The sequence below is a fragment of the Cryptomeria japonica genome, chromosome 10, assembly GCF_030272615.1.
Source record: "Cryptomeria japonica chromosome 10, Sugi_1.0, whole genome shotgun sequence".
NCBI classification, from domain to species: Eukaryota; Viridiplantae; Streptophyta; class Pinopsida; order Cupressales; family Cupressaceae; genus Cryptomeria; species Cryptomeria japonica.
Window position 1 is genome coordinate 182,038,825 of NC_081414.1, and position 15,493 is coordinate 182,054,317.

The 15,493-nt window shown below is 34.3% G+C and overlaps 1 protein-coding gene across 1 annotated transcript; it reads left to right on the plus strand.

The window, feature by feature from the left end:
- The first annotated feature begins 11,513 nt into the window (after positions 1–11,513).
- On the plus strand, positions 11,514–14,165 carry LOC131859428 (beta-glucosidase 12-like). Its single transcript, XM_059213150.1, has 11 exons — positions 11,514–11,737; positions 11,850–11,908; positions 12,037–12,112; positions 12,206–12,283; positions 12,364–12,451; positions 12,556–12,808; positions 12,888–13,003; positions 13,092–13,312; positions 13,424–13,558; positions 13,756–13,864; positions 13,946–14,165. Exons 1-11 carry the CDS (start codon positions 11,524–11,526, stop codon positions 14,109–14,111), a joined length of 1,515 nt encoding a protein of 504 aa, XP_059069133.1. The 5' UTR covers positions 11,514–11,523; the 3' UTR covers positions 14,112–14,165.
- Positions 14,166–15,493: the final 1,328 nt, after the last annotated feature.

Sequence of the window (15,493 nt, forward strand, 5' to 3'; positions counted from 1 at the left end):
GAAAAGAAATCACACTGATCTTGAAAGAACATTTGATTTTTGTACCTCATAGGTGAAGGAAACAGCAAAGCCATTAATGGCAAGTGACAGAGAAAAGTAGAAAAGGATGGTGTAGACCTCCAGATTTAGAAAACGCACATTGGAATGCAAAGTTTGGCTGGAGATTGATCGTTGTCATAAAGATCACATCTTGAAAAGCGGATTGAATAAATGGGGATTTGGATTGAGTTGGAAAAGGAAAACCTAACATGGCAGTGTTTGAATGCATTCTTGGCGGGAATCTATGATTATAAATATACAAGCTCAAAATAGAAAAGATGGATGCTTGTAGAGAAGAAAAAGAGAAAAGAGAGCTTAAGTGCAGAGCAGGATCATTTTGCCTTAGAATTTATTCTAAGAAATCTACAGAGTGAGTGAGAAAGTAGACTGGTGAGAGGGTTTTACTGGCAGTGATTGAGTACCAGTATAACTGTAGAAGGTGCAACAATTAAGCAAACTGGTGAGGTGTGTTAGAGCAAGACAACATCCAAGTGTGACACAGTAAGTTGTGAGACTATGTGAGAGAGAGAGAGAGAGAGAGAGAGAGAGAGAGAGAGAGAGAGAGAAGAGAGGCCAAGAATTAGAGAGAGTGATCTCACAACTGGTAGTGTGAGATCTAGTGGAGAAGAAAAGACTGTCAACTGGCAGTAAGCCATTTGATCAAGAGTAGCAAAATTCATTTGCAACAAGAAGCCTTAACTATGTCTAAATTATTTTTCAATATATACATCACCAAGTTGGAGCTTGGTGCAAGGGTTGGTGCTCCTTGGGTTGGTCCCCTGAAACAAAAGGGCTTGGTGCTCTTTGGAAAGTTGCCTTAAATCTTTGTAATCCAATGTTTTACTTGTGAGGCTCGATTGGAGCAATAGTCTCCAACAACATTTCTCAGTTAGGTTTTTCCCATATTGGGTTTTCCTCATATATCTGGTGTTGTGGGTTGCATTTATGTGATTTTTCTCTTTGGTTTCCTTTTCTGCTTTACTGGTTTGATTGTTTGGTGCTTAAGATAATAACTGGTACTCTTAAGTTATTTTAAAAGTAAAAGAGTTTAGGAACCATTGATTCACCCCTTTCTCAGTGGTTCTCTGTGTTCAACAATTGGTATAAGAGCATAGGTTCCTAGTTGTTTATAAACCTTGGCTAGTTTTTGAACTTGAACACAATGGTAAGAAATGAGTCTTCTTCCTCAAAAGCCCCCATGCTTGATGGATCTAACTATGCCTTTTGGAGCAGAAGAATGGAGACCTATATTTCCTCCCTTGGTTTTGATGTGTGGATGTCTTTTAAGGATGGGTATTTTGTCCCTAGTGTTCTTCTCATTGATCCAAATGCCAAGAAGGAGTATGAGAACAATGCAAAAGTCAAACATGCTATCTTGAGTGGACTGTCTGATAATGAATATGTCAAAGTCATGCATTATGCATCAGCCAAGCAAACTTGGGATAAATTGCAGAGATTATTTGAAGGAGATGCAAAAGTCAAAGAGACCAAGCTACAAGCACTAAGGGGCCACTTGAAGGTATCAAGATGAAGGATGATTAAAATGTTGCAGATTATCTTCACAAATTTGATGAAACTATGAATACCACCAAAGGGCTTGGTGAAGAAATTGCAGATGAGATCCTTGTAAAGAAGGTACTTATGTGTCTTACACCTAAGTATGATACAAAGGTGTATGCCATAGAAGAAGCCAAGGATCTGGAGATCTTTTTAATGGATGAACTATTTGCCTCACTAATAGCCTATGAGATGAGAACGGTCGGTGATGCTTCCTTAAGAAAAGAAGTAGCATTCAACATCAATCCTAGCTACAAGTGCAAAAGTCTCACCATAATCAATTCCTTCCTTTTGAGAATATCCTTTACAAACAAATCTAGCTTTATTCCTTTCAACTTGTCCATCTTCATTTTATTTATTCCTAAAAAACCCATTTAGTTCCAATAACTCTTATTTTTAGGTTGGGGAACTAAAATTCATGTGTTATTCTTCTCTATTTGATCTAACTCTTCTTCCATAGATTTCATCCAACATTCATCTTTACATGCCTCAATTACTAATACCGGTTCAACTTGATAAATTGAACATAGCTCATTAGTTGTTAATCTCCTTCTTGTCATCACTCCATTGTTCTTATCCCGAATGATCTGATCTTCTGAATGATTCAACGTTACATACCTAGGAGTCTTCTGATTCTCGGTTCCTCTTTCCTCTTCTTCAGTTACTGTTGAATTTTTTGAGACTACCACAGTAACTGGTTCAACATTTTGTTCCGGTAAAGGTGTTACAGGTTCAGTAATGATCATTTCCATTGCTGGTTCTTGCTCGTGAACTCCGATTTGACTTTTATTCATCTCATCCACCTTAACATTAGCGCTCTCCACAATTCTCTGCAATCTCTTTTTATAACATCTATATGCTTTTCTTTCATTAGAATAACCAAGAAATATTCCTTCATCACATCTAGGATCAAATTTTCTAATTTTATCATCTCTACTCATATAACATTTACTACCAAACATTCTGAAATACTTAATTGTAGGTGTATTGCCAAACCATAATTCATAAGGTGTCTTACCGGTTTCTCCTTTGACATGTACTCTATTGAATGTATAGACTGTTGTGCTCTTCTTCTCTCCAGTAGATATGAGGAAGATAAGCTTCCCTCATCATTGTTCAAGCAGCATCCAAGATAGTTATGTTCTTTACTTCCACAACTCCATTTAGTTGAGGTGTCCGAGGAGCAGAAAATTGTCTCCTTATGCCATGCCGCTCACAAATGTTATTAAACTCACTAGATGTGAATTCTCCACCATGATCTGACCTTAAACACTTAATCTTCAAGCATGTCTCAGTTTCAACTTTAGCCTTAAAGATTTTAAACTTTTCAAAAGGCTCAGACTTCTCCCTTAGAAAAGTAACCCACATCATTCTAGAATAATTATCAATGATTAGCATAAAATGTCTATCACCTTGAAAACTTTTAATTCTAGAAGGGCCACACAAATCTGTATGAATATGATCAAGAAGATCATTAGATTTGTCTTGTACACTCTTAAAAGAGCTTCTGACATATTTTCCCATTTGACATTCTTTATGTACTAGAATATAGGGCTTCACAATATTAGGTATATCTCTAACTGCCTTAGTTGAACTGATCTTTACCATGCAATCAAAATTCACATGACATAACCTTTTTTGCCATAGCCAACTCTCATCAATTTGTGCAATCAAACATGTCTTCTCACTGGAATTCAAATGAAATATATTACCTTTTTTCTAAGTACCAGTTGCAATCTTCAATCCAGATCTATTAATGATTTTGCATTTTCTATCCTTGAATTATAATTGAAATCCCTTATCCACCAACTATCCTACACTCAAAAGATTATGCCTTAAACCTTCAACATAATAAATATTATCAATATTGTGCTTACAATCTAATGATATAGTTCCTTTTCCTTTGATCATACATACTTTTTCATATCATCCAATTCCTTTGCATACAAATCTTTCCAATCTTCCTTGCCGGTTGATGATGAAAATGCATGAAAAGCAGGTTCAGACTTCACAACTCTAAAAGGTCCAAATTTTTCATGCTCAAAAGCAAATAATTTCCCAACCTAGGTACCTCTATTGACAGAAGTATTAGCCGTTGTTCTCAATTCATTAATTGCAGTAGCCTTCATTTTATAAGCCAGTGGCAAAGCTCACAGAACTTTAGAAACTATTTCATCTTCACTCAGATATCCACCACATCATTGAATGCCTATAACAATTTCACTTAGCCTTTCCATGAATGTAGTAGTCCTTTCATCTTCTTCCATCTTCAACTTTTTATATCTCACCCAGTAACCATCAAGTTTAGCAATCTTAACAGTAGGGCCACCTTCATTAAGAGTCTCCAACTTGTCCCATATAGCCTTTGTTATTGATTTGTCAGTTAATTCCATTATTTGCTGATAAGAAAGTGCACACAAGAGGGTTTCTCTAGCTCTACAAACATTCTCAAGCTCCTTATCCAAGTTTCCCAGAGGAGGATTGCCAGATGCTGTATTAAAAAGAGTTATACCATTCTTTGTGATTTCCCAAATTTCCTTATCGAGACATCTCAGATGAGTCTCCATCCAAATCTTCCATACTCTGTAATTTGTTCCATCAAGCCTAGGAATTTCTCTCCGAAAGATAGCAGCAGATGAACTAGATGAACTTGAACTATTAGTCACCATAGGATCTTCCTCAAGTAGTTATTCTTCTGCAGAGAGGACCAGAGCTCTGATACCAATTGTTAGACAATTCAAAGAACCAAAAGACAATTGAGAAGGGGCGGGGGGTGAATTAGTTGTCACTAGATTACTAGAACCTTAAGAAATGAAAACTCTAATACAGGAACCCAAAAGATCAATACCGGAATGCATAAACCAATTACCAAAATAGCAAATTTACCAATTAATCATAAACAACAATTAGAGAATAAATACCATCCACATGATACCAAGATTTGTACGTGGAAAACCTGTTAAAGGGAAAAACCACGATGGGAAGCCTACCCACAGTCAAATATTACTTCTACACTAACTATGTGATTACAAATGAGGGGCCTGCACTTGCAAGAAGTCCAACAACATAGAGCACACTGCTCATTACAAAAAGGAGTCTCACTAACTACATAAAAATCCAGACTGCAATCCAAAAGGAAGAATAAACTACAATGATATCATCTCCTATGCCTAAGTATAGTTCCAGTTAAGCCCAATACTAGAGGAATTAATCCTCTTACATAAACCCAAATTGATCTCCAATGATCGACCAAATCCTTTGCATGAATGATTATTACATTATTCGCTCCTATACATCCATATCCCATGCATATCATCTACAATAAGATCTTACATCATATACATACACACCCTTCACCACAAACAATAAGGTCGGCCAATAGATAATAAAATAATTATATAATTACAAAGCATGTCAGCCTAAGACCAAACAAATAATATCCAACCCATAAGACATCCCGGAAACACATCGATAAGTCCAAACAAACCATTACATTAAGCCAGTCCATAACCTAGATAAACCAAGACCCAATTTAGGTCCACACACGCTAAAGAAATTATCCCAATGAACCAAGTCTCAAGCACGATCACCATTAGCATCTTGAATCTCTACTAGAAACCATACTAACACCACTTATGCATAACATCAAAGATCTTCAATAATGCGTTACCGACGAAACCCTCACCGGATCAACAAACCAATCTTAACAGCATACATGATAACATACGATCACCAAATCAAAACTAGTTGACTAAACATGAATCAAAGTAGTATGAATAGCAGATCTAAGCCAACTCCATAAGCCAAAATATACCGGATCACCATGATCTAATCCAACCAGAAACCAAACATCCTACTAGGACCAGAAGGATACTAGTAAAGAAGCCAAAACAACTAGTGTTAACATCAATGACAAAACATCAATGCAACACATAATCAATTCCTCCAAATGGTCAACATAACATTGGCAATTTTTTTGGCCACTCGGTACATAGCCATTCTTTGGATGTTGATATCCCACTGTTTTACAATTTTATCATGTAGCTCAAAGTTATGGGCTCACATTTTTTGAAATATGAAAGGGAAAGCCTTTCTCCTACTCAGGGAGGAGATATAAAGGAAAATTGGGAATCAGTTAGAACCACTCTTCGATAAAGATGATAAATTATAGGAGAAATACATCAGCCAATTAGGAGAAAGGAGACCTCTATCCAATCTGACTTGGATAAGCTCCGAGCCACTACGTCATTTGGACTAGGTAAACATAGATCCTACAAGGTCCAGATTAAGAAAACCTAGAGAATTAATCAGATCTAATACATCTTGTTTAATTTTTTATGAAATCGGAGCCCCACCCATCTTCTCCATATTAGATATAGCGGTATTAAAATCCCCCATCAGGATCCACTTCTCATTAAGAAACAACTGTCTAGAATTAATCATAGAAACCCAAAGAAGCTTTCTAGCATTCTTACTATTAGGAGCATAAATATTGGAAATAATCAAAGAAGACCCATCCAAAAGATTAGTGACTCTAGTAGCAATATGTTTAGGAGTGGCAACAACAACTGAACCTTGAATCACCTTGGGATTATAGAAAGTAGCAATACCTCTTGACGCCCCGTCTGCATCACAATAATGGACACCACAATCTTTAAAGACTATCCACTTCATTTTTTAAAGTTTGTTACACAATATTTTAGTCTCCTAAACAAGCAAATCTCAAGTCTATGATCCCTCACCAAATTAGATAGGAGATCATGCTTATGGGGCTGGTTTAGCCCCCTTATGTTCCAAGAAATTATCTTAATTTAGTAGAACAAGGGGAGCCAATCCTCATACCTTATAGGGTTCTCTCAGAGTCATCAATAATCTCAGGCTTTCTTTGCTTATCTGTATTAAAATTATTTGGGGGTCTTGCCACTCCTCTTGTTTCTAAACCACAATCAGCTCTTTGTTTATTCCTAGTCTTAACCCTAACAAAACCCAAAGCTGACGTAGTTCCTAAAGGGGAGAGAAAACTATGTCGATGATTCAAGGATTTTACTTAAACAAAATGATTTGAATCCTCAAGATCAATATCTAGAAATTGAATCATTGGAGGATTAGTTTCCAATTCCTCTAAGGAAGAGGTCCCCAACTACACAACCTTAATCTAAGGATTTAAAATATTTAAAGAGTTACCCACATCCATAATCATATTGAGACTCTGCTCTCCCAATATAGGAGAAATAGAGATACCCATGACCAACACCTCCCTCATTTCCTCCGATGAAGGAAGAGACTTTTCTAACAACCCCTGATGACGAATACTATTATGATTCAATGGATAACTCTGCTCAGCATCAGGAACACTCTGAGAAGTAGCTAAGGCCTAATTATCAACATTGGGAACCACTTACAATTGCTAGCGACTCTACTTCAGAGTGTCAAGCTTCTACACCACTTGAGATGATAGACCATTCTGCACCAGATTAACATGAATCTCCACAACAGGGGCTGAATCAGTAGTTTTCTTCCTCCAAATTTTTTTTATAGGTATTTCCACAGGACAATCCCTAGCCCAATGTCCCACCTTCTTACAATGATACAAGGAAAAGGGAATACATTCATATTCGACTTTCTACACCCAATTATCCAACTTCAAATTGAAAGTGAATTACTAGGGAAGATCCACTAACTATTTTATATTCACACAGATCTGAGCATAAAGTAATCTCCATTTAGTCACCATCATCAGATCCAAGGATAACAACTCTTTGAAAAAAGCAGCCAACCCTCAAAAAATTTCCTCATCCCAATATTCCAAGGGGAGGCCAGGAAGACTAACCCAAATGGGTGCCTCATAACACTCCCAATCATTGGGATTAAAGCTAGGTTTCTAGTTTTTCAATACCAAAGAGGACTTACCCATCACCCAAGGTCCTCCAGCCAACAATAATTTTAAATCTTCATCATAATTGAAAGAAAAGGAAAAGAAACCATTTTCCATCGCAACCACTTCAATCTGGCCTTTGCCTTTCCATTTTCGAGCAAACCGTGCTTCAACAGTTCCAATATCAAGTTGAGGTTCCATAAATTTGCCAACCATAATACAAACCATATTGGCCATAGTTTTATCCATAATATAGTCCGAAATTGAAATAGAGAATGTACAAGAAACAAGGTCTGCACTGTGCAAAAAGGGAGAGACCGACTTACCTTTTGGATGCATACTAAAAATGGCAGACCATTTCCTATTACAATGAGGGGCTGAAGAAGAGTCCAGTTGACTAGCAGATTCCTTTGGTCCCTTAGAGCCATGCAAAACATCAAGCTTGCCAGAAAAAGCATCATTGCAATACCTTGGAACTCATAGAGTCCCACCATCCTAGGTCTCACTTTTGCCTGCATAAGCTTTGTCGTCCGCATCCTCATCCCTTGAGACGTTCTCTGCAATCCCACTACCATTTCCACCATTGCTGCATTTTCTCATCTACTGCAAATTCAAATTCTCCTTCATCATATGTCCATAAAATTTACCAGTTATCAATCCATTGTTATTTTAGGTGTGAGACACTTGTATTTTCTTAGCACCTCCCATAGAGTCACATTACTAGTGCTTAGGGATCCTAGTTTAAGTAGGCTCTATTTCTTTCATACGAAAACATAATGCATTTTTTTCGAGTCTTCCTTCTATGTGATGTTCTCAACATTTATTTGACCATTTATTTTACAAATCTAGAACAAATCTACACACCTTCAATACTTTTTACAATATCTTCAACTTTAGCTATGGCTAACTCTTCCACCTTGCAGCTTGACAACGATTGTTTTGTTTGCTATTATTTCTACTCTTGTTCAATTACTTCAATTTCTCTTTTCTCAATATAAGTAATTAGAAATTATTGATATTATTTAAACATCTAAATAAAGATTTAATACAATGTTTATGTCATGGTTTCTGGATATATCAATAAATATTGTATTATACATGCATCGATACAATGAGTATTTGATCAATCTTGTTCTCATATTGGTAGTAATTTTTTGATTCCATGTTGCCTTGCCTTATTAGTGTGAGTACTCCTTTCTTATTAATATTATGAAAAAGTTTAAATTAATGTTTACTAAAAATTTAGCAATTGATGAAGATTTTTACTATGACTTTTAAAATTTATTTCAAGATTGAATTTATTTTCGTGTATTATAAGTTTCTAATTAAATAAGAGTTAGTTAACTTAGATCTATCTACTCATACTTCATGAAATTTACATAAGATGTTCAAATCAAGGATTTCTCAAACCCTATACCTTTCCTACCTATTTATCTTTTTTATGAATGTTTAGTATAGATTAGAAAATAGTCAAGATACATGCTTGAATATCATATAATAATATATTGTTTCTATCTATGTATTTTCAAAATTCTAAATTATGAAACATAAATTTTTAGGGTTAAGGAGTTACTTAAATTTAAATCTCTTTTCGATAAACCCTTATTGCAATATTTAAATGAGAGCATAATTGTTGGTTCATTATTGAATCAAAAAATAATAATGAATGGAGTTGTATGATAAGAATTTATTATCATTGCCTTGCCCGGTAGTCTTTTTCTAATTTCATGATTTTTTTAAATTTTAAGAGAGTTGAGATATTTGGCATTTCATTGTAGTTGAGATGTATGCTAAATATCCCATCAATAAAAATGTATTTGTATATGAAAATTCAAGATATAAGGGAAATATTATTGTGAATATAGTGAACAAAGCTAATCGAAAACTATTGGTGACCCATAAAACTTATCATCAATGCAACTATGTGGTTGGGTTGGCTCTACTAAGAAACCTCAACATTTTTGCCACATTGATTGTATATATGAATGCCATCCTTTTGCATGATACCCTTACTTTGATTCTGAATTACACCTCAAAAAGATGGTTGACTATTTTATTAGGCTTTTTATGTAAATCATTTAATTGTACTAATTTTATTGAATTGAATAATCAATATTTAATAAACAACCATAAAATCTTAATATCAATTACGCTACAAACTACTAATCAAAACTTAGAAAATACATATTTTAACCGAAAAATTAAAATTAGAAAAGTATTAGCATTAATAATTTTTACATAATATATCGTGGTCTATAATAATCCATGTATTATCTAGAAAATTTCTTCCTACTCCAATACAATCCATTACTTTGAAAGTGGTTTTGTCTCATCCACTAAACCCTATTCATGAGAAATAAAAAATTTGATAGTTGAGGTAAAGGGCCTCATAAGAAAGATTGACTAGATACATTTCTACTTCTATCTTATAGGGAAAATCATAGCTTGTTTTAGATTATTTTTTTCTCATTCCTTCATAGACTTAAGAATTTTAATTGATTGATGATTTTAAACTTTTCATTGGTTTATGAGTAGTTTGATTTCTAATATACAATAACATTATTTTAAACTAACTTGCCACCACATATTTTATGCATATGATGGGTTGATTTTAAATTAACTAGTTTTTCAATTGTGATAACAAAAAAATAAATTAAGTTATATTTTGGAAAAAACCTTGAAGAAGCTAAAAGTTTGAGAGTACATAAAACTTCTAGATATATATAAACTAAAACATTAATTACTTGACATTGTAACTAATACGAAAGAAAAGTTAGACATTAAACTCAAATTTAAACAACTCAATAATAATTGCATGCTTTGAAACATACTGAAAATATATATCACAAGAAAAACTCAAAGACAATATATTAAGTACAATATGATAAGAAAAAAGGCTAACAAGTTCATATCAAACTCATTTTTCATTAATGAGACTTGTTTTAGTATTTTGTGCTACAACAATGAAAGTTATCTTTAAATTTGTAGCATTTAAAATTATTGTTGACTTACTCAAACTCTTTTTTAATGTGTTGTAAATTAATTAGCAATGATTTTATTTTTAGCTTAAGCCATCTTAATTCAAAATCCAATTTTCAATTTATTTTATTTTTTTACATATAATAAGACTATTTTGAACTAACTAATTGTTTCAAATATATTCCTTGAAACATTTGAAAAATATATATTTTCACTGAAATCATTCATATCACATAGTTATTTTCACTCTTACTCCTTACAATTCAAAGATAACTAAATTCCCTAGTCTAACAAAATGATTGCTGATGGTTTTCACACTCTCGTTTAGATAATCAAACCCCTATTATAGTCAGTAATGCCATTGTGATTCTTGTCACTAAAATTAAAACCCCTATTAAATATTATTGCTTTATCTTCCTATTGAAAATTAGAATCCTTATCTCTAACCTGATCAACTCATAATTCTAAATAAAAGTATTTAACCCAAATTTTTAAAGGGAAAAACAAAACAATACTTGATGTTGTCATAAAATTTATAGACGCTTACGACAAAACGATAAGGTTGAATTTGAGAATGTGATAATACAAAAGTTCATAATGGTTTCACTCGTGCTTCCTTATTTCTCTCCGAATTCACGTTTTTTGTGCATCCCTTCTTTGTCTGAATCTAACGCTTCTGAGTATGTTTATTCAAATTCCGAGGCTCGCACAATCCACGTGACAAGGACCAGTTCAAGTTCCACGTTTGAAATCAATTATAGACGATGTGTTAGGAATTTTCCGCTCATTCAAATTAATATCACAGAAAAAATTGCCTAAAATCCATATACAGCATTGTTTATACTTAAATCATCATGAAATAAAGCATACTGCTGATCAGTATGAAACCAACGGTCAGATTCAAATTCTAGAAGAGGGACATCGTTTTAATGCATAATTCTAACTCTTGACGGTCAAATTAAACTTCTCATAGAGTGGTCTCGTTTTTCTTGTTTAAATAGAGGCTATCTATGCATTCTCCTGGCTTAACTGTATTGCTTTGTATTGGATAAAAACTCCAGCATTTTACTACAATGAATAGCCTTGTGGGATGGAGAGCCTGTGCAGTAGTGTGCATGTGGTGGGTGTTTCTTGTAGGAGCTCAGGAAGAAATAAAAGTACTGAATAGGAGTGGGTTTCCACATGGGTTCATATTCGGTGCAGCCTCTGCTTCATATCAGTATGAAGGCGCTGCTAGGGAAGGAGGAAGAAGCCCAAGCATCTGGGATACTTTCTCCCATATCCCAGGTTAACTTTTGCTCTTCTATACATACAATTATCTTTTTATCCATTTCTATCTATTTATTTGCTCTCTTGCAATCTATGTCCGAAAGCTTATTGTAAATGAAACTATGTGCAGGGACAATCGCTGATGGGAGCAATGGGGATGTTGCTGTGGACCAATATCATCGCTATAAGGTGTCGTGCTTATAACATTTGATTCGAATCATATATTTCTCAGATCTATGAATGTACCTTTACCATTTCTTGCCATCTGAATGCATTTTGTGTTGAACTATATTAAAGAGGGATAGTGTAATTTACAGGAGGATGTGAAACTGATGAAGGACATGGGCATGGATGCATATAGGTTTTCTATTTCTTGGTCACGGATACTACCATGTGAGCCATATGTTTTCTTTTTCTAGAGAAATATAGCTAGCGTTTAGGTATTCTATTTCTTGGTCTCCTAAATTGAGTTTTCTTGCGAGAAAGATGGGTCGATCAAAGGTGGAATAAACAAAATTGGAGTGGCGTACTACAATAACCTTATTAACGAACTCCTAAAACATGGTAAAGTGTTTCTCTTTTACTAATATCGATGTGGAAATCACTGCAATACTGTTAAGGTGGTAACCAACTCCTGTCTGTAGATATCAAGCCTTTTGTGACTCTCTTCCATTGGGACCTTCCGCAAGCTCTGGAGGACAAGTATGGAGGTTTTCTCAGCGAGAATATTGTGTATGTAACCCTTCCAAATCATTGAATCCTTGATGCATTACCCACTCGTTTCATTGATTACCCATTTTCCGTGCATAAGGAGATCTGTGATCTGATATATGCAGGCAAGATTTTGAAGCTTACAGTGAATTGTGCTTTCAAGAGTTTGGCGATCGAGTGAAGCACTGGATTACATTAAACGAACCTTATAACTACGCTTATGGAGGATATGACGTTGGGCTAACTCCACCCGGCCGCCATTCCTCTTCCAATGGAAGTTCGAGCACAGGAAATTCTGCAACAGAGCCATATATTGTGACGCATAATCTTCTTCTTTCTCATGCAGCTGCTGTGCGTGTTTATAAGACCAAGTATCAGGTTAGCCACCTTTTAGCCCCAAATTTTCTTGTTCTGCATACAACGGTCAAAATGCCAATCTTCCATTTTTTTTGTGTAGGCGGCACAGAAGGGATTGATCGGAATTACACTAGTAAGCCACTGGTTTCTTCGCTATTCAAAATCACATTCGGACCAGAAAGCCGCCCAAAGGGCCATAGATTTTATGTTTGGTTGGTAAGTAAACGATTTTCTGAAAACTGTCTACTTATGCCCATTTTAGTTACCCGTTCGTATGAATTTGATTGGCTGGGTAAATTTACAGGTATATGGATCCAATTACAAAAGGGAGATACCCCTCAACCATGAGACAGCTTGTTGGCGAGCGGCTACCCAAATTTACTGTCCATCAATCTGCCATTGTGAAAGGTTCATTTGATTTTCTGGGCTTAAATTATTACACAGCTCTCTATGCTGCTGATGTTATAACAGCTCCGAATCCCCTTAACACAAGCTTCACATTGGACTCTCAAACTAATCAAACAGGTACACATCTTTGATTTCTTCTTCCAAAGGGCATGAATTGACGTGATCTAGCAATACTTTATAAAAATTGAACTTAACCTCTGACATGATTTGCTATCGAAATGTGATCAGCTGAGAGAAATGGTATGCTCATCGGACCACAGGCAGGATCGAGTTGGCTTCACGTGTATCCACGTGGTATAAGGGACCTGTTGAAGTATATTAAATACAGATATGACAATCCACTCATTTTCATCACAGAGAATGGTAAAACATTTTATAGTGAATTTAACTATTTTCACTGGACAGTCATTAAAATTTTGGCTATCCCTATACATGGTGCAATAATAAATTTGTTGTTGCTTGTATTTTTTATTAATATATTTTTGTTATAGAAGTAGATTTACTTTGTATAATATCAAAGTTTATCCTTTCAATTAAAAAAATTGAGTATATTTTTATAGGTATTGATGAAAAAAATGATGATACATTGTCATTGGCACAAGCTCTTAATGATACTTGGAGAATCGATTATCACTCCAAACATTTATCATTTGTTCAACAAGCAATAAGGTATTTTTTGTTAAAAAAAATGTTTTTGTTTTTTGCTTTTTAGCTTTTATATACTAGAATATTGTGATGGTTGAATTGCAGGGATGGATCAAACATACAAGGTTACTTTGCATGGTCTTTGTTAGACAACTTTGAGTGGGTAAATGGCTATACTGTTCGGTTTGGTCTTCATTACATAGATTATAAGAATAACTTAAATCGATATCCAAAAGCATCAGTTTATTGGTTTCAGACATTCTTGAAATGAATAAAATATAAAGGTTGCACTTTGTATATCAACAATCAGAGCTATGCCACAACTAAAGTCCTTGTCAAGCATTGCAATGAAAATATGCAAAAGTTGCAATGTACGTAGTTTTCTATGGAATGTTTCCTTTTCTCTAAATTTTTCAATCAAGACTTTGATTTGCAAAATAAAATAAAATAATCAATTATCTATTTAAATATTTATTTATTTTTATGTGTATATCTATCAAAAACTTCTTGTACTTATATTTTCACATATTCTATTCTCAATTATTTCTCTACATATTTAATTTGTTTCTAAAGTGTTGACGAAGATGTTTTTGTACTTTATGGTAGCATGCGAATGCAAAGACGAGTTAAGAAGTTATGGTTAACGTAAATTGGATTTTTGTTTTGGTTTCATGTAGGAAGACTTGGTATCATGAATGGATATATCAGTGGTTGTATACAATAGTTTTCTAGTTTAATTTTTTTATTTTAATACTAGTGAAAGTAATATATAAATAATAAAATCAAATTAATTTATACACTAAATGCTTGAATGCCCCCTTGATTTTATGTATAATAAATTTCATCTTTAGTTTTCAGTTTCAATGGACGAAAGGTAGAGGGTAAATGCATCTAATAATCTAATAATTTGAAGGCTTTGAACCCATGAAATGTGTAATAGATAAATTTGATAAATCGGATATGACAATGTTAATAATCACTTCTTTTGGAGTTCTTGTTTCTTCATTATTTCTAATATTCTTTTAGGTATGGGAAAATGTTATATGATGACAAGTAGGATGAGAACTCCAAAAACAAGTAGGATATAAATGACCAATTTTTAAAAAACTTTACGGTTGCAAACCTTGAGGTATTCCACCACAACAAGATTGTCATCATGGTGTGGACCTCGAGATCAGTTTTGTTAGAATGGCACTTTTACAAATAATAATTTTCACCCTTCCAGCTTAGGGATTTCATTTCTTACCGTAACTCTCTCCTTGTCTATGTTTCACCCTCTATTTCATCTCCTAATAATATCCCTCTATGATGAGTCCCTCTCAGTCCAAATCTACAGCCTATAAATGGTTGGCATGATCAAAGATTGGATGGATATACAAATGACGTAACTATTAATGGTAAGCTAAAATGTTTTGTGGGAGGAAAAGGAGAGCCTAGCGGAATCACAAGGAGATTTTGACAAAATGGGTTCACAAAAAGCGAAAAACAATTTGGTCATCTAGGAGACAGTAGTCCTTGCTAATGTGGGTAGGTCTAATGATGAGGTTGTTTTAAAAGTAACCTTTTGATAAGGTCTCCTTGAAACCCAGATATTTGAACTCCAAAATAGGGCCTTGACTAGTTAGTTTTATAGCTATAACCTTGAAATTTCTA